The 20,777-nt window shown below is 36.6% G+C and overlaps 2 protein-coding genes across 2 annotated transcripts; both read left to right on the top strand.

Moving 5' to 3' along the window:
• Positions 1 to 14,660: 14,660 nt before the first annotated feature.
• On the top strand, positions 14,661 to 15,773 carry LOC127081601 (uncharacterized). Its single transcript, XM_051021846.1, has one exon. The coding sequence runs from the start codon at positions 14,661 to 14,663 to the stop codon at positions 15,771 to 15,773; it is 1,113 nt and encodes a 370-aa protein (XP_050877803.1).
• Positions 15,774 to 18,652: 2,879 nt separating this feature from the next.
• Positions 18,653 to 19,408, top strand: LOC127081602 (secreted RxLR effector protein 161-like). Its single transcript, XM_051021847.1, has one exon. The coding sequence runs from the start codon at positions 18,653 to 18,655 to the stop codon at positions 19,406 to 19,408; it is 756 nt and encodes a 251-aa protein (XP_050877804.1).
• The last annotated feature ends 1,369 nt before the right edge of the window (positions 19,409 to 20,777 follow it).

Below are 20,777 nucleotides of genomic sequence, written 5' to 3' on the forward strand. Positions count from 1 at the left end.
TCCCAGTAGATGGCTGTAGAACGGGCCAGTCAATGTACTCATGAACATGTCCACTAATTCTCGATCAGTCATAGGGGGTTTGACTCTGCCAGCCAAATCTCTCCATTTTTGAGCATACTCTTTGAAGCTTTCTTTAGAGCCCATAGTCATATTCTGCAACTGTAGCCGAGTAGGCGCCAATTCAGAATTGTACTGGTAGTGCTTGTAGAAAGCTGCCGCTAAATCAGTCCAGGTGCGGATGTTAGAGCTCTCGAGCTGATAATACCACTCCAACTGCGTGCCAGACAGGCTCTCCTGGAAGAAATGGATCCATAGTTTCCTATCAGTGGTATACGGCTGAATCTTTCTCACATAAGCTCTCAGATGCATCTGAGGACAAGACGCACCATCATACTTAGTGAAAGTGGGGATCTTGAATTTGCGAGGAATGACCACATCAGAGACCAGTCCCAAGCTTTCGAAATCCAGGCCAGGCGTCTTTTGACCCTCCATAGCTAGCATACGTTCTTCCAGCAACTTATAATTATCCTCTTTTGGAGAGTACTGTTCGTCTTCATAATCTTCCTCGTCGTCCTCCTGGTTGAGAGGATCAGCATTCTCTTCTTCTGAATCATTCTCCGTCTCCTCTTCTTGATCCTTCAGAAGTCTAATCTTGATTCCCGCAACCTGTCCTTTACGCCTTCTTCCCGGGTTAATGTAACTCACAGGTTTCTGGTCTTTCTTCTTCTCGAGCAAGAGAGCCTTCAGTTCCTCCTGCCCCTTGGATAATCTCAGCATCATCTCCTGGAATTGAGCATTCTGAGCCTGGAGATCTTTGACAGTTTGTTCGAGAGCCATATTTCTGTTTAGAAGGAAGGCCGTGAGAATATTGATCTTTTAGGATACCTGTTATGCAATGTTATGTTATGCTATGCAATGTATGAAATGTTTTCAAGGACTCCTGGAATTTAACTTTGCGTAAACCACCAAAAAGGACCTTTATTAATAATTTTTAATCAATGTTCATTACAACAAATAATAAAATACAACAAAAGCTCAAGTCTCCCAGGGACGGCTTCTTTTCGGACGAAGATATGTATTGAGTCTTCGTTCCTCATTAAGCTGGCTGGTGAGTTCTAACACTTTCTTCCTTTCAGCACAGAATTGAGCTTCAAAAGTATCCCTTTCCTCTCTCAACTGGATCCAGGATCTCTTTAATTCTTCCACATCGGTAGGCATATCTGGATAAGGAATGATCTGAGGAGTACCTCCTTCAACTTCTGGTTCAACAATCAGCGGTCCGACTGCGAGATATGGCATGCCAAGTTCACGAGCTCTTGCGCGTACCCATCTGAGATAAGGTTCCATAGGAATAGAGTTTTTCGGTCCTAAAGTACTTCTTTTCACCATGCCCCAAGCTCGCACAAATCTTTGACGGAGACCTTGGGAATCGTTGTCATAGTCAAACACCGTGCCTTGGATAATTATTTCATGTGGACCGTCTCTTCGAGCATAACCAAACTGGCGTAGGGCTAAAGCTGGGTTATAAGTAATACCTCCTCTTATCCCCAGGAGTGGTACGTTAGAGAATTCTCCACAACGGTCAATGATGATAACATTTTCTTTGAGATGAGGACACCAACGGATGTCTGAATGGGAGAGCGACATTATCCTTTGAGACCATCTCAGATTTTGCTCATTCTTCAAGACTGATTGAGGAAGGTGTGAAATAAACCACCTAGACAATAAAGGTATGCAGCACATGAGAGTCCCTTGCTTTTTCATAGTACGAGTGTGAAGGGAATGCAAAATGTCTCCGAGCAAGGTAAGCACAGGGTTATGAGTGAGAAATATCTTAATAGCACTCATATCTATGAATTGGTCTAGGTTAGGAAATAACACCAAACCATAGATTAGTAACGCTAAAACATCTTCGAAAGCATAGACATTCATAATTTTTAGGAATTCTCGGGCCTTATTTATCAGAAATTTGGCAAGTAAACCCTTAATTCCACTTCTTGCTACCCAGTTGGTTTCAATGTCTGACTTTGTCATGTGTAAAGCTGCGGCAACTTCTTCGGACTTCGGAATCTTTTCTAAACCACTGAAAGGTGTTTGATCAAGGATAGGTATCCCAAGCAGCCTGGAGAATTCTTCTAATGTGGGTACCAACTGATAATCTGGGAATGTGAAGCAATGATGTTTAGGATCGAAGAACTGGAATAAAACCCTCATCATACCCTCTTTGAAACCAGTGGTAACTAAATTGAGGAGAGAACCATGTTTCTTGATGAATTGAGCCTGATCGGGGAGTTCTGACACTAAATCCTTTAGTTGAGGAGAGATTGCTACAAAATCGATCCGGATGGTCTTCCTGGAAGCCATAACCTGTTTAACAGAGCAAAGCTAAATCCCTAAGTCCTTGAAATGGTTAGTACAATGTCATGATGTTATGATGTTATGATGTTATGATATTAAGTAAATAACAAGCACAAGCAAGTCACACAACAATCATTCCTAAGTTTTAAGGCCTTCATGAGTTCCATAGGTAAGTACCCTCCCCACTGAAGTTTGGTTGGTTCATCCTGTCCTAGAATAGTAACCGGGTTCTAAAAGGATCTCCAATCATTGACCTTCCTTTAAGTCCACTTCAGTGCAACACCAAGTGGTTGACCAAAGCTTCCTTAAAGTCCAATCTCAAAGAGTGTAGTATCGAGTCTCAACCAACCCCAGTCGGAACCGAAGTCAGTTATCTCACTACTTTCTAATGGCTAGGATGAGTCAATTAGGGTTCTAAAGGTCTGGTTAATGCTTTGGTGACACCACGCGGAAGCCAAATTTTTCCTCAAGTAAACATGAGGAACATCAGGACATCTAAAGTGTCACATTAACCGTAGCCATCATTTTGACCATTCCAGTATACGCCGGATAGTCACGATGATCTATTGCTACTTACCTAAGGTACACTAGATCCGAGTGTAGGATCTTTCACTCAAGCATAAAAATACCCAAGCAATCCCTTAAAAGTAAATCAGACAATTTGAATAAGTGATCTTGTTTTTAAGGTAACCTCTCTTTTTAAGGATCCCCAGCAGAGTCGCCAGTTCTGTCATACGGTGAATTGACTTCGATGTGTCTTTGCTTTGGAAAGCAAATGTCGCGGATAGCAAGAGTCGCCACCGACTTTTCTTTTATCCAATAAGGAAAGGTGGAAAAGAACAGGAAAGACCTTGATTAGATTTTGGGTTCGAAAGGTACATTATACAAAGGGAAGGTGTTAGCACCCTTTGTATCCATGGTTATCCATGGGCTCTTAATTGCTTGATCACTTATGTTTGTCTGGAAAAAGTGGTTGTGAATTGTTTAGAAAATGTTTTGAAAAGAGAATTTAACTTTGTAATGATTCTTGTATGAATGTATACAAAGTGGTTATCTCGTTTAGTTTTGAAAGTTGTTTAGAAAAATATAACTCGGTAATGATTCTAGTATGAATGTATACCAAGTGGTGATTTTCTAAAAGATGTCTTGAAAGGTGTGGGGGGTGAAAAATATTTGTGAGTAAGCAATTAAGAGTTATACCTACCCGAGGTCTTTATAAGTATTTCCTATCCTTATGGGGGTAAAACTGTCCTTACTATTGAGAAGTAAGTGGTTTTATCCTTTGGATGTAAAAAGGGTCATCGTAGGGTCATCGATTGGTCATTGAAGGCAACATTTGTAAGGATACCTTAGCATTCGAAGGGACGATCATCATTTAACCTTAGGCTACACCGAAGGGTCATCGAGGGACAAAATCATATATTCGCAAGCAACATCCGAGGGACAATGATTTATTTTATGATGATTTAATCGAAGGGTCTTTGCTAAGTGTATCCCCACATTCGCGGGACATGACCATAATACCGGAGTCGTAGGGTAACAAAGAGAGGTCCAGGATCACTTATTTAAAGGCAAAGTTTTACAATTAATTAGATAGCCGTAATCAATTAGGTAATTAGGGTGAATTTCCACATTAAAATCGATTAAACAATTAGAGTGAATTTCCACATTAAAATCGATTAAACAATTAGGATGAATCTCCACATTAAAATCAACTAAATAATTAGGAGGAATCTCCACAAGGGTATCCCACAAATAAAGTGGAATACCTAGCAAGCTACTTGTTCCTGGGAATAGGTGAACCCTTACAACATTCAGCACACAGGTCAGAATACCAAATGGGGGTGCAATCGAGGATTACACCGCAAAGGAAAACACAGCAGTAGGAATGTCAGGCAAAATAACGTATGATTAACATAGAACAGATCAAATAAGCACAGAACAGAATACCCAAAATATTAGCGGCTGTCACGTTCGCCTCTGCCTCGCCTAGCGAAGGCCTAGCGAATACTCGTTATATGCTCGCTTAGCGATGTGCTAGCGAGTGGCTGCGGGTTTTGAATTTCAGAACAGTATGACCTCAGCCTGCTGCACGCCTTATGGCGTCCAATACACAAATTACATGGTTCAACATTCACAATATTCAGGCACACTTAAATTCACATGCAAAACCTCAAATATGTTTATGAATTCAATTATAATATCACATGCAAATTAAGAACATAAAGCGGTAATGGTAATACAAACCTGTTTGCAATCGAATTGCAACCTTGAATTGGAAAATCGGATTGAGTTGGGCGGAGGTGACCTTGATGCGGATGAGCTTCCTTCAGGGTTTCCTTTAGGGTTGCTCTGAATTCTCTTGGTTAGCCTCCAGGGTTTGTTGTGCCTTCTTTCTATCTCCGGTTTTCCTTCCGTTTTTTGTTCTCCCTCTTTCTCACTGAAGTTGTGGTATTTATAATGCTCTTTTTATGACCTAATGGGCTCAGAATGAAGCCCAGGATTTTCTGGGATTCGAAAGCTTCGCTAGGCGAGTGGCATAGCGAAGGGTTCGCTAGGCGAAGGATTTGCTCGCCTAGCGAGCATGCCAGTTTGGGCCATTTTCTGGATTTGGCCATCTGTGAGCCGGGTCTTTGTTCCTTTAAGGTCAATGCCTTGAGTAATGAGTTGGAGTGCCTTAAAAATGTCGGGAAAATTTTGGGGTATGACAATCAGCATACTTATGCATAACATTATATAAAATAAAAAAAATCATTTGCATTCTCATACACATCCAAATATCCCCAACAATTGCATACGTACATGCATCTCATGCATCATCCCATGCATGGTATTCCCATCTAAAGTGGAACATCATACGAGAATCAAACATAAAATATCAGGATCCAAGGTCATTCATGTGTATCTTGGACATTTCTCATTTCCAAATGAAGTTATTACCCTGCATATGCTCGTGGGATTATTTCTCAGCAAATCATTTTTCAACTTTATGATTAATAATAATATTCCCTACATTTTTCTTTACAATCATTGCTCCCCAAGCAGAGGTTACCCTAAAAAGTCTCTTGTAAGCTTTTCCCCCTACAGAGCATTTCTAGTAAATCTCCCTCAAAAAGGAGTCCTTTCTTAAATTGTCCCCAACAGACGAATGTTTAAGATACTGCTTCATTTATCTGGAGAATCTCATTTATCTGTTTGAGATACTGCTTTAGTTATCTGGAGAATCTCATTTATCTGTTTGAGATACTGCTCTAATATCCTCGGAGAGTCTTAGATTCAATTAAGGTATTTTCCCCTTTGCTGGAATATCCTAATTCTATCATATAAGATGCTGTTTCGACCTGATACAGAGAATCTCATTTTTACTGTTTGAGATACTGCTTCATCAATATGAAGAGTCTCATTCCCGATTTTCTTTTAGAGATACTGCTCTAATATCCTCGGAGAGTCTTATATTCAATTAAGGTATCTTTCCCTTGTTGGAATATCTTAATTCTATCAGATAAGATGTTGCTTCGACTCGATACAGAGAATCTCATTTTTACTGTTTGAGATACTGCTTCATCAATATGAAGAGTCTCATTCCAGATTTTTTTTAGAGATACTGCTCTAATATCCTCGGAGAGTCTTAGATTCAATTAAGGTATCTTTCCCTTGCTGGAATATCTTAATTCTATCAGATAAGATGCTGCTTCGACTCGATACAGAGAATCTCATTTTTACTATTTGAGATACTGCTTCATCAATATGAAGAGTCTAATTTCAGATTTTTTAGAGATACTTCTCTAATATCCTCGGAGAGTCTTAGATTCAATTAAGGTATCTTTCCCTTGTTGGAACATCTTAATTCTATCATATAAGATGCTACTTCGACTCGATACAGAGAATCTCACTTTTACTGTTGATATGCTGCTTCATCAATATGAAGAGTCTCATGCCAGATTTTCTTTATACTGCTCTAGCATCCTGAAAAATCTTGAGATTTAGCTAGGGATGTCATTCCATTACTAACATATCTCGACTATGACGTCCAAGATACTGTTCTGACGACTCCCAGAAAGTCTTGGCTGTTCCATTTTACTTTAGGATAACGTCTCTCACTATTTCTCACTGCATTTTCTTCCTATATTTTCTTCCTTGCATTTCCAAGGACAAAATTTGGGTATTTTCGTATTTAATTACCTTCCACTAGGAATGTACGAAAACTATTGTCATTCTTACCTTCTAGTTCAAGATAATGAAATAGGGGTAGCTGTCATATCCCCATTTTTGTCCGGGCATATTTAAATTTTTGTAAAATCGATTTCATTTTTAATTTGCATCATATGCATAACATGACATGCATTCCATCATGAATAATAACTAAAATATCAGTCAGAATAAATTTATTGAAAATACAGACAAATCGGTTGAATCATTTCTCAAGAACGTGCACAAATCAGCAGGTAAAAAGTTTCAAAATTAAAATTACAGACACCAGTATTATTAATTTACGGTTCACGTAGTTTAAACTGGTGTGCTCGTTGTTTATTTTAGCGGCTGTTTTGATTTCATTTTGACCCGCCTGCGCCTTTTAACCGGTGCAAATTTATTTCAAAATTTGAAGAAATGCTGTATTTTTTCAATAAGTATATTTTGTGCTGATCATTTTAGTGTGTCTGATTTAATTTTTCAAGCAAATTTGCATTCGACTTCTATTTATAATCAATCCTTTTATTTCTTTGTTTTAATATTCAAAATTAGAGATTTGTTTATTATTATAATTTTCAAAATTAAATTACTGTGTAAGAATAAGGTTTTGTCCGTTGGAGATTGTTATATTTTACTCTCTCTGCTGACTTCACAATGGGGACCAACAGACACTAACTTACTCTCTCTCTCTCAAAAAATAAAAATAAAAGGATTAAAAACGGAAAAAGAGAAGAAGCCTCTGGGTCTTTCCCTGAGCGCCTCACCCTTAACCATTACGATTCCTCTTCTTCAAATACTCCATCGTCTTCCACCCTTTCACCACACTAACACCTCATTTTCGCTTCCGTCAAAACAACCAACCGCGCCTCCGACAGTTCTCCACCACTTCGTCCTCTGGATTCAACACCTCCAACTTCGCCTCGTTTCTTTCCGCCGTGCTTCCACAACCGACGAAACCAAGCAACAAACCTTCCAGCTCTGCAACGACAACAAATGACAGCAGTAACACAACTTCGGTAAATATCTCGATTTCGTATGCTTACTGTGTTGTGATTTTAAGAACAACTCTGTTATTACAGTAAACTTTTATCACTGGTTTGTGTTGATTTCTCTTGTATCACAACCTGTTGCAACTATTATAGTAATATGGATATTCTGAAATTGATTCCATTTGGTAATCGGTTTGAATACGACTTTGGCCTCATTATTCTCTACTGATTTCATATTGTATTTTAGTCTGTAGATTATCTTACCAAAGTGTTGATGTAACTAACTCTAGAAGGTTTTTGAAATTCTGGTATCAGAAATGAGATGTCGAATGCAATGTCACGACACTAATATCTGAATTACACTAACAGAAGAAAGATAAAGAAAGGTAATGCAAAAGACACAAGCAATTGTTAACCCAGTTCGGTCCAACTCACCTACATCTGGGGGCTACCAAGCCAGGAAGGAAATTCACTAAAATAGAATCAATTCAAAGACTCTCCGTACACTTCAACAAGTTACAGTCTTTCTCACCTAATCTCTACCCATGAAATTTCTACCTAAGCACTCTTAGATATGAGAACCCACTCACTTCCCTATAATCACACTTGTGATCTTAAACAACAATCCCTTGAGAAAAGAAAATACTTTTCAATAACACACTCTTGATTTTACTTCACAGTTTCAATCAAGAAGACACACTCTTGATCTTGCTTCACAGCTTTGATCAAGAAGACACACACTTGATCTTGCTTCACAACTTTGATCAAGTAGACACACACTCTTGCTTAACAGCTTTAGAGTGACAAATTACAACCACAAATCAGTCCAATTCAATCATCAAAAGATGACTTGAATGGCTTACAAGTCTTACGACTAAACAGACACAAACCCTAGCTCTCTCTCTCTATATTTCGCTCAGTATTGGTTGTGTTATAAAACAGGTTTTCTAAGTCCCTTTTTATAGAAGCATTCAGCTGGGCTTGGACATCTTGAAAACCCTAAATCTATTTTCCAATCAAATCTTTTTATAACAGCTGGTTAGATCTCCTTGGAAAATAAGTAAATCAGGTTGTAATCCATGATTGAATGTGCCAGCTAATCAGATCTTCAATCATACATAGATTGCCATTAATTGTGCAATCACAAAACACCAGACATTCACACTGAATGTTCTGTGTACAGGATGTCATGACATCGGGTCTGACATCCTGGAAAAATCCTGCATAATTCAATAATTCCTTTTATAACTTTCAGCAGGTACAACCATATCAGATGCCATGACCTTGTGTATGACATCTTGAAATAATCCTGCATGAACATGTCTTTCATTTAAGCTCCAGCAGGTACATTCATAACAGATGCCATGACCTTGTGTATGACATTCTGAAACAATCCTGCATGATCATGTTCTTTAAGCTTCAGCAGGTACATAGGATATCTCATGTTAAGACATCACACATAACATCTTGTGAACACTCTTTGTTTTACCAAAATTACTGCCAACACTTAGAATCAACAGTTTTTGCTGTTATGATGATTTGTGAGCATTATACATATTGAATTGCAACTTATATTTGGCACGTTCAGTTGGTTTTCCGTTTGGCAAAGTGTTATATTGTTCATATGGGCAAGGCTTGTGTTTATTGTTATATCCAACAGGTTTGTTGATGTTATTCTCTTTACGTCCTATTAATCGTATCATATTGATTTTGTGGGCATATTGAACTTCATGATGTGTTATGTCGGGGTAATTTAGTATTGATTACAATGGATTGGTTATAGGTTTAATGCTATTATTTTCTTGCTGCGGAATTAAAATGGTTTGGCATCGCGTATAATAGTTTATGTCATGTTTTCCTGGATGTTATGTTGTTTGTTATAGCCATAGTTTTGGTTTTGATTCGGTTGCAGTAATCTATGCTGATGGGTATGTTGTAATATTCTTTTCCGGCGTATTTTTGATGTGATCGTGTTGTTGTTGTTGTGTGCTTAAGTTGTCGCATTTAAAATCGAATATCATTCGCAGCTTCGACGTGTAAATGTTTCGATTATATTTCTGTTTCAATTGCATATTTACTTCCTTTCCGATTGGGTTATACCGTTTTGGTATTCGATATTATAATGTTGAAAATACTGTTATAAACAGGAACTTGTATCATATTCTGGTTATGTTCTAGCTGTTGAATCATGCTTATAGCTCTAATATTTGTTTCGGTTTCAATATGGTTGCATTACATGTCGGCTTTATTGCATAAATTTCAATGCCGTATCTTCTGTGATGGAGTGTGTTTCAGGATGAATAACCTTGTAAATATTCATAAGTTGTTTTTTATTATGCTACATTATTATGCTAGTTTCTATAATATTGATTCAGTGGAAGATTCTTATAAGGTTCAAGTTATATCATGTACTGTTTTTCTATAGGCTTTTCTTGTTAATTTTGATTTATTTACATTGTTATTGGTGTTTGTTTTGTATAAAAGCATTTGTGAGTATCCTGTATATTGGGCATTTGGGGATTGTGTAGATGTTGTAGCTGGTGCTCATTCTTGGCTTAAGTTTGATACTATTATGAACTTGCCATGAATTCTTTCGTGGTAATTTCTAAAAGGATGCGCACGAAGTTGATGAGTGTTAATCATGTTTGGTGGATATTTCCCAAAACTTATGTTCTTCCATTTCTAAACATTCTGATATTGTTAAGTTTTTTTAAATTATTAAAGTAGTGTACATTGAATAATTAGATTTTAGTTTTGTTTCTAATAGTATAATTATTATTAGTTATTGAAACTCAATTTTATGTTTTGTTCCCAAGAGCACAATTGGTTTTGTTTTGGTTGGTTGTGTTAAAAGAAACATAGACTTTTTATTTAGTCTCTGATGTAATCCCTTTTATTTTACCATTGTGAAAATGAATTTTATCTTTCTATCCATGGGTATCTTGTCATTTATAGTGTGCCCATTAAGAGTGCAATGTAAATATAATATTGTGTTACTACTATTTCATTCCATTTTAAACCGATTTTCTTTTACCTACGGATTCGACTCTATGTCGTTATGCCGCCAAAGTTTCTATAAATTAATTGTATATTTTCACCGTGTTACGATATTGCGTATCACACAAATCATATTGTCATTTCGCTCTAACCGGTTTTGAGCATATTGTAACCAATTCAATCCAATCTTTTTTTAATCGACGTTATCACATATTTTCATTCTTTTAATTAAATTGATTAATCAATTGAAATTTTGCTTAATTAGTTAATTACTATTAATTAATTTTAATTAACATGATTATTTGGTTTGAATAAATAATTTTGATAATTAATCTTAATTAATTTAATTAATCGATTTAATCAAACTTTAATTAATTAATTTGGTTAATCAAATATTGATTGATTTATTTCATTTCATTTCATCATCAATCCAAAACCATTAAAATCATAATTCTCGATTCAAAATTGAGCCCATTTTCAAAAAACCTTTGTAAGTCGATCGCTTTTAAAGCATCGCCGTCAACCTCACATAGCTTACTCTTGGGCTTTCTTACAATGAGACCTATTCGATTTTTTAGTCGAGTAGATGATTGATTCACTAATAAAATCCATTTCATTCGTAAACACAAATTTAAAACCTCGATCCAACATCGAGTATTCTTATTTAAAATTAAATTGAAATACCTAATCATAATTAAACACCATTTCATTTGGGAATGAAAAAGGGGATGATTTTGAGTTTTCAACTCCTCTCCTCGATTATTTGAATACGAGTTCTCTTACTCGGTTAGTCAAATGGTCGTCACTTCTATCCACCTAAGCACAAACAAATCGAATCATTTTATTATAAGAAACGAAAAAGGAGATGACATTGAGTTTTCAATTTTTCTCCTCGATTATTTGAATACAAGTTCTCTTACTTGGTTAGTCAAATAATTGTCGTTCCTCTACAAACTTCTAAACCCCGATTAAATCAAAACACTGTCATAATAAGTGAAATGAAAAAGGAGATGGTCTTGAGTTTTCAATTCCTCTTTTCAAATGCTTGGATGTGAGTTGTTTTACTCAGTCGTTCAAGTACTTGTCGTTCATTCTAAAATACGTCAAACATACACAAGCCTATTTTGATAGTCACTCAGATGAAAAAGAAAGTGGTATAGAGTCTTCTATTCCCTTTCCCGATTATTGGGATACGAGTTGTCTTACTCGGTTATCCGAGTATTCTTCATCCATTCAAAATACATTAATCATCATTAAAATCCTTTTACAATTAAGGATGAAAAAGAAAGCGGTCTAGAGTCTTCTATTCCTTTTCCTGGTTATTAGGATACGAGTTGTCTTACTCGATTATCAGAGTAATCGTCATCCATTCAAAACACCTTAATTATTATCCAATCCTTTTCATAATTACTCAGATGAAATAGAAAGCGGTCTAGAGTCTTCTATTCCCTTTCCCGACTATTAGGATACGAGTTGTCTTACTCGACCATCCGAGTAATCGTCATCCATTCAAAACACCTTAATTATTATCCAATCCTTTTCATAATTACTTAGATGAAACATAAAGCGGTCTAGAGTCTTCTATTCCCTTTCCCGACTATTAGGATACGAGTTGTCTTACTCGACCATCAGAGTAATCGTCATCCAACCAAAAAATCTCAACACAACCAATCTATCTTTTCTCACCCTCGTGCGATCGAAACCAAACAAAACATTCAACACAATAACTCAACTCGTCACCCCCGTGTGACCAAAACTCTTTTCAGAAAGAACATTATTTAATCCTTTCTAATGCGCACAACAAACTAGCGCTTAAGCCTCCGCCGAGAGTAGACAAGCCAACGTCTAGCCTTTAGAATGCGACCTAAACATATGTTCACTAAAAGACACCAACCAACCGTAGTTCCCCGAACTACGAATGCTCTGATTTCCTTATTGCACTATAAGGATACGTAGACAGGAGATTGTTGTATCTTCGCGAGCACACTAATAAAAAACCTCCCTTTTCCCCCTTTTGAGGTTCCCATCAATTTCTATTTACAATATATTTATAACTCGAAGATAACAAACAAACATAAATTAACACTCGAAACGCACATTAGAATTAAAAGGTTCCCGTTGAATACAACGGACGTAAGGGGTGCTAATACCTTCCCCTTACGTAATCCACTCCCGAACCCGAATATGGTTGCGACGACCATTATTCCATTTCCTTAAGGTTTTATCGATATTTCCCTATCCCTTCATTGGGATAAATAAAGTTCGGTGGCGACTCTGTTCGAACGTAATTTTTTCCGCGACCATCGCGAGGAATCGTATTTTTCGAGATGCGAAAGATGGCGACTCTGCTGGGGACACGCTCCAAGCAAAAGAGAGTGAAGCCTAATTTAGTTCAGTTGATGTATTATGTGTTAATTTTATCTGTTTGTTATTTATTCTGTTATTATTATTCTGTCATAATTATTGTATTGTGATTTATCGAATATGTCTTATTTGAGGCTCTCTATTAGTGGTACTTTGTGAGATAGACTTTCTACCAGAGTCTGAGAAAAACCGTAAGACTAAGTTGGTTGTTGCGTAGTGGGCGCCCACAAGGAGTCTTCCTTGTTAGGAAGATACGAAGACCCCGCCTAGAGGAGATTCTCTTGAGATATTATTGCCCGACGAGTCTTCGTCACGACGATAGTATTTTCAAGTTGGATCAATGACTCTAGGGACCTTTTAACCCACTCTATCCGACGGTTATGTAGTATTTGTGAAGACATGGTTTCTCGAGGATTTTGATGAAGACAACGATGCACGTATAGGATCAATCATCAAAGAATGGATCAAGACTTCAATAGAGCAAATTCACATAAAAGTTTCAATCATACATAGCTCAAAGTCGCTCGAGAAATTGATCACAAAGGTATTGGAATTTAATCTTAGTTAATGTTTATATATAAAGTGTTCAATTGATTGATTGCATGCATAATATGATATGGACACTTAGAATTTATTTCAAAATGGTTACAGCTTTTAAAAGTTCTCAATATTTCCTTTTTTCAATAGTGGTAACCGGTTAACACTTTGGGGGTAACCGGTTAACCCGAAACAAAATTCAATTTCTGGGTAGATTTTGTTAACATGTAACCGGTTAACACTTTCATGGTAACCGGTTACACAGTTTAAAATTTGAATTTTTCTTAACGTTACAATTAATGTAACCGGTTAACACAATTTGGGTAATCGGTTACTACTGGGAATTTTTGCAGAAAAATTACAACTTTTCATATTTTCAATTCATGCTTCTTCTCTATGAACCATGGCATCCAGTGGTTGTTTGCACCTGTTTAAAGAGGTTCATAGAAGGATATTTAAACCAAAAAAATTCAGATTGCAAATCACCTTCTGAAAAATTAATTTTCACAATCTTGCGTTGTTTACTATTTTCAAAGATAAGTGTCCAAAATTCATATGCATCATTTGAACACTTCTATAAACATTGTGAGATTGATTATTCCAAAAGGAGAAGATCAATCCTTTGATTGATGTGCAGATATTTCCAGATTATTCAAACTTCCATTTAAATTATACACTTATTGTTCTTCACATCTTAATTTTTCCAGCATTAGTGGAATTAAGATAGTGAGTGTTTTATCCTTACTTGTTTGATAGTAAGAGGTGGATATGAGAGGATTGTTTCTTATCACTAAGAAGGTTTCCTTGTTTGTTTAGAAACAAGAGAGTCACTTTGAGAGGATTGTTCTCATAAGTGGACTTTGTTGGAAATCCAAGAGTTTGTTCTTGGTGGTCTTTGTTGGTCATTGTACAAGTCCAAACAAATAGTGAAAATCTCTTTCTTGTTGAAAGGGGACTGGATGTACCTTCGGATTATGAAGGGAACCAGGATAAATCTCTGTGCCATTATTTTTCTGCACTTTACTACTTTCATAAACACCACTATAAACTAGAAAAATAATCCTTACAACAAGAAAATTTCAAGGTTTCTAATTCACCCCCCCCCCCCTCTTAGACTGATCCAAAATGGCTTCCGCAAATAATAATCTAGTCTTCAGAGATGGTGGTAGCAATAACAAGCCTCCACTATTCTGTGGTGAATACTTTGACTTCTAGTAAATTCGGATGAAGGCTCATTTAGAAGCACAAGGAGAAGAAATATGGGATCCTGTCCAAAATGGTCCTTTTGTTCCTACAACGGTTGTTAACGGCGTTGGTTCATCAAAGCCTAAAACTTCATGGGATGATGATGATAAGAAGAAGGTCCTCTATGATAAAAAGGCAATAAATCTTCTCCAAAGTGCACTCATCATGGATGAATTCTTTCGCATTTCGGCATGCACAATGGCAAAACAAATATGGGATACCTTGGTAGAAACTCATGAAGGAACTGCCGAAGTTAAAAGATCAAGATTAAATACCTTGAGTCAAGAATACGAGTTGTTCAGAATGCAGCCCGGAGAATCCATCCTTGACTTGCAGAAAATATTTGTGCACTTGACAAATCATTTAAAAGCTCTAGGTAAGACTTTAAGTAATGATGAATTGAATCTTAAAGTGCTTAGATCTTTAACCAGGGAATGGCAACCAAAAGTGACGGCAATATCAGAAGAGAAAAGTCTATCCATAATGACTTCCGCTACATTGTTTGGAAAACTTCAAGAATATGAGACGGAACTTGGAAGACTTGAAAAACATGAGAATACAAATAAGAAGTCCAAAAGCATCGCTCTGAAAGTTGACTCCAAAGATGTTGAGAAAGAAGACAATCCGGAGGAGGATGAAAACTTCTTGTTACTTGTTAAAAGGCTAGGCAAAATTTTCGGTAAGAATGACAAACCTTCCTTCTATGCGAAAAGAAAGAAACACTTCAAGAAAAGAGAAGCTTCCACTTCAATGCAAGAGGTAACGTGTTATGAATGTGGTAAGCAAGGCCACATAAAACTAGATTGTCCACAACTTCCTAAGAAAAGTGGATTCAAAAGCAAGAAGGAGAACAAGTACAAAAAGGCTTATGTCGCATGGGAAGATAACGAAATAAGCTCGTCATCCGACTCGGATAGTGATGAAAGTGCAAACCTATCATTAATGGCCTCACACCATTCCGATGATGAAGTAAATGAGGTTAGTAATGATTTTTCTCTTTTTGATAATGATGTGCAAGGTGCCATAGATGAATTATTAAATGAATGCAAAATTTTGTATAAAACTATATCATCTCAAAAGAAACAAATCTGAGTTTTGGAAGAGAGAATTGAGAAAATGGAAAAAGGTTTTGAAGTTGAAAAAGAAAAGATGATTAGTGATTAAAAACAAAATTGTGTATGCAATAAATGTGAGTCACTTTCTTTTCAAATTGTCCAACTAAAAAGAGTTCTTGAAAGATACGAAAAAGGACAAATTGGATTGGAGGGTGTACTTAGCCAACAAAGATATTCAAATGATAAAAGTGGGCTTGGTTACTCAAAGTTTTCAAAACCAAGCTCAAGCAAGACAATCTTTGTTAAGGCAAGTGGCCAACCAATCCAAGAGAAAGTGAACAAACCTAAAATTTTCATCATTATCCTAAAAAGAAAAACCTTGTTAAGAAGAAGTTTTATCCTTCTAGGTATAGAAGTAATTTTGAACCAACATGCTTTTATTGTGGTATTAAAGGCCATACACCTAATGCTTGCTAAATTAGAAACTTTAGTGTTGCTAATGGGCATTACGTATGGGTAAAGAAAGGCACTAATTATGAAGGACCCAAAGCAACTTGGGTACCTAACAAAACTTAATCTGTTTTGTAGGCTTGCTTGGAATCCACATCAAACTTATGGTATCTTGATAGTGGGTGTTCTAAGCATATGACGGGAGACATCAACAAATTTTCAAATCTAAAGCTTAAAGCCAAGGGTTTTGTTACATATGGAGATAACAACAAAGGAAAGCTTCTTGACAAAGGCATTGTTGGTGCACCACCTTTCACATCCATTGAAGATGTTCTTTATGTCGAAGGACTAAAGCACAATCTTCTTAGTATTAGCCAACTATGTGATAAGGGCTTCAATATCAAGTTCACTAAAGATGAGTGCTTGATAGAAGACGAAGTCACACATGAGTTTAAACTAAAAGGTAAACGCCTTAACAATATTTTTATGATTTCCCTTAATGACTTGTCTTTGAAGGTAAAGTGTCTCATGGCAAACAACAACGATTCATGGCTTTGGCGCAAAAGATTCGCACATATTCATATGGAACATTTGAATAAGTTGATCAAGCATGACCTCGTCATTGGTTTGCCCAAGATAAAGTTTATCAAAGATAGACTTTGTGATGCGTGCCAAAAGGGGAAACAACATAAATCAACTTTCAAATCCAAAAATGTAGTGACCACTTCAAGGCCATTACAACTGCTGCACATGGACTTATTCGGTCCATCAAGAACAAAGAGCTTCGGAGGTAATATTTATGCCTTAGTCATTGTTGATGATTTCTCTAGATACACTTGGACTCTCTTTTTATTGCAGAAAAATGACGCATTCAAAGCATTTAAGAAGTATGCAAAGCAAATCCAAAATGAGAAGTCACTAACCATTGCCTCCATAAGAAGCGGCCATGGTGGAGAATTCCAAAATGCTTCCTTTGAAGAATTTTGAGATGAAAATGGAATCTCTCATAACTTCTCGGCACCAAGGACTCCTCAACAAAATGGAGTGGTGGAGAGAAAGAATAGGTCTCTCATTGAGCTTGCAAGAACAATGCTTAGCGACTCCATTCTTCCAAAATACTTTTGGGCGGATGCGGTAAGCACGTCATGCTTTGTAAGTAATCGAGTCAATATTAGACCTATCTTGAAGAAAACTCCTTATGAACTTTCCAAGCGAAGAAAACCAAACATAGCCTACTTTCATATCTTCGGATACAAATGCTTTGTCCTTAACAATGACAAAGATAATCTTGGTAAGTTTGACGAAAAATCCGATGAAGGTATTTTTCTTGGTTATTCTCTCTCTAGCAAAGCTTATAGGATTTATAACAAAAGAACTTTAACTATTGAAGAATTTATGCATGTATCATTTGATGAAACTAACCCCTCCAAGGAGGATATTATTGTTGATAATGATGATGATTTAGTAGATATTCCTCAAGAGATAGATTTCATATCCGGTAATGAAAATCAACCGGAACACCATGAAGAACAAGATCCACAAGACGCAAACATCAATGATCTACCTAAAGAATGGAGAACTCATAGAGACCATCCAATCGACAAGATTTTTGGTGACATTAGTCAAGGAGTCTCAACAAGATTGAATTTAAAGGATGCTTGCTTAAACATGGCTTTTGTCTCTCAAATTGAACCTTCCAAAGTTGATGAAGCCTTAGGAGACGACCAATGGATCATTGCTATGCAAGAAGAACTCAATCAATATGAAAGAAATCAAGTTTGGGAACTTGTTCCGAGACCTAGCAATAAACACATCATTGGAACTCGATAGGTCTTCAAAAACAAACTTGACGAAAATGGCATCATTGTTCGTAACAAAGCAAGGCTGGCCGCACAAGGCTACAACCACGAAGAAGGAATTGATTTCGAAGAAACATTCGCTCCGGTAGCAAGGTTAGAAGCTATACGCCTTTTACTTGCTTATGCTTGCTCACTAAACTTTCAGCTTTTTCAAATGGATGTCAAAAGCGCATTCCTTAATGGCTACATCAACGAAGAAGTTTACGTAAAGCAACCCCCGGGCTTTGAAGATTTCAAGAATCCCTCACATGTTTTCAAGCTAAGAAAGGCTCTTTATGGATTGAAACAAGCGCCTAGGGCTTGGTATGATCGACTTAGCAACTTTCTTTGTGAAAAAGGTTTTGAAAAAGGCAAGGTTGACAAAACTCTCTTCATCAAAAGAATCAAGAACAACACATTGTTGGTACAAGTATACGTTGATGATGTCATATTCGGATCAACAAACAAAGATATGTGTGAAGAATTCTCCTCAATGATGCAAGGAGAATTCGAGATGTCCATGATGGGTAAAATGAATTATTTTCTCGGCTTACAAATCAAGCAACTAGACGATGGTATCTTCATAAATCAATCCAAGTATTGCAAAGAACTCTTGAAAAGATTCGACATGGATAGTTGCAAGCAAATGTCTACCCCTATGGGATCCGGAACTTATGTTGATCAAGACGAATCTGGTACTTCAATTGATATCACCAAATATCGAGGTATGATTGGTTCCTTGTTGTATTTGACGACAAGCCGTCCTGACATAATGTTTAGTGTATGTCTCTGTGCTCGTTTTCAAGCTAATCCAAAGGAATCACATCTCACCGCTGTCAAACGAATCATGAAGTGTCTCAAGGGAACGAAAAATGTTGGCCTATGGTATCTTAAAGGTAGTATGTGCAATTTAATTGGTTACTCTGACGTGGATTATGCAGGATGTAAAACAGATAGGAAAAGCACGAGTGGAACATGTCACATTCTCGGAAATGCACTAGTTTCATGGGCATGCAAGAAACAAGCGTGTGTTGCTCTGAGTACAGCCGAAGCAGAATATATAGCAGCCGGCAACTCTTGTGCTCAGATACTCTGGCTAAAGCAACAACTTCGAGATTTCGGAATAGACCTCGGATGTATTCCGCTAAGATGTGACAACACAAGTGCCATCAACATTACGAAAAATCCAGTCATGCACTCAAGAACAAAGTATATCGACATCCGCCATCACTTCTTTCACGACCACGTGCTCAAAGTGGATGTTGAAGTTACATTTATGGATACTCATAACCAACTGGCCGACATTTTCACCAAGCCTCTCGCAAAGGAACAATTTTACAAAATTCGAAGAGAGCTTGGAATATTGGATGAAGATGACATATAAACTCGTCATAACCTGTCTTATGATGAACCAGGGCAAAGGTACGCAAAAACATTATTATCTTACCAAAGAATAGAAAAAATGGTGTTTTGAACTCTTAATTGCTACTTTTTTACAAAATTTTCAATAATTAACCGGTTACCACATCCTTGTTAACCGGTTAACTAGTAGCAAATTTGAATTATGGGGCATTTTTTCTATCAAGTAACCGATTACCACATTTCTGTTAACCGGTTAACCAGTAGCGTTTCTGACTTCTGTGTTACTTTTTGTTTAACGTAACCGGTTACCACATTTCCTGTAACTGGTTACCTCGCTGCTGTTTTGTTGATGTTTTGTATGCTTTTTATATGCATGATCCCCAAACTGTTAATATGTCTTGTCCCATCCTTTTCGATAATGACAAAGGGGGAGAAGAGATTCTCTAGCATATATTGTATGTATCTAACAAACTTGCAGGAACTCAAAATTTCAAAGTCTCCAAATAAATCAAGAATTTAGGGGGAGCATTATCATAGGGGGAGCAAACGTGTTAGAACATCAAGTCCGATGACTCTTTCAAGAATCACCTTTTGAATCGGGTTGTCATCATAAAAAAGGGGGAGAATGTGAAGACATGGCTTCTTGAGGATTTTGATGAAGACAACGATGCACGTATAAGATCAATCATAAAAGAATGGATCAAGACTTCAATAGAGCAAATTCACACAAAAGTTTTAATCATACATAACTCAAAGTCGCTCGAGAAATTGATCACAAAGGTATTGGAATTTAATCTTAGTTAATGTTTATATATAAAGTGTTCAATTGATTGATTGCATGCATAATATGATATGGACACTTAGAATTTATTTCAAAATGGTTACAGCTTTTAAAAGTTCTCAATTTTTCCTTTTTTCAATAGTGGTAACCGGTTAACACTTTGGGGGTAACCGGTTAACCCGAAACAAAATTCAATTTATGGGCAGATTTTGTTAACATGTAACCGGTTAACACTTTCATGGTAACCGGTTACACAGTTTAAAATTTGAATTTTTCTTAACGTTACAATTAATGTAACTGGTTAACACAATTTGGGTAACCGGTTACTACTGGGAATTTTTGCAGAAAAATTACAACTTTTCATATTTTCAATTCATGCTTCTTCTCTATGAACCATGGCATCCAGTGGTTGTTTGCACCTGTTTAAAGAGGTTCATAGAAGGATATTTAAACCAAAATTTTTCAGATTGCAAATCATCTCCTGAAAAATTAATTTTCACAATCTTGCTTTGTTTACTATTTTCAAAGATAAGTGTCCAAAATTCATATGCATCATTTGAACACTTCCATAAACATTGTGAGATTGATTATTCCAAAAGGAGAAGATCAA

Source organism: Lathyrus oleraceus, chromosome 5, assembly GCF_024323335.1.
Source record: "Lathyrus oleraceus cultivar Zhongwan6 chromosome 5, CAAS_Psat_ZW6_1.0, whole genome shotgun sequence".
NCBI classification, from domain to species: domain Eukaryota; kingdom Viridiplantae; phylum Streptophyta; class Magnoliopsida; order Fabales; family Fabaceae; genus Lathyrus; species Lathyrus oleraceus.

Coding starts and splice junctions, on each gene's coding strand:
- LOC127081601 (XM_051021846.1), top strand. CDS start 14,661: ATGAAGGCTCATTTAGAAGCACAAGGAGAAGAAATATGGGATCCTGTC.
- LOC127081602 (XM_051021847.1), top strand. CDS start 18,653: ATGGATAGTTGCAAGCAAATGTCTACCCCTATGGGATCCGGAACTTAT.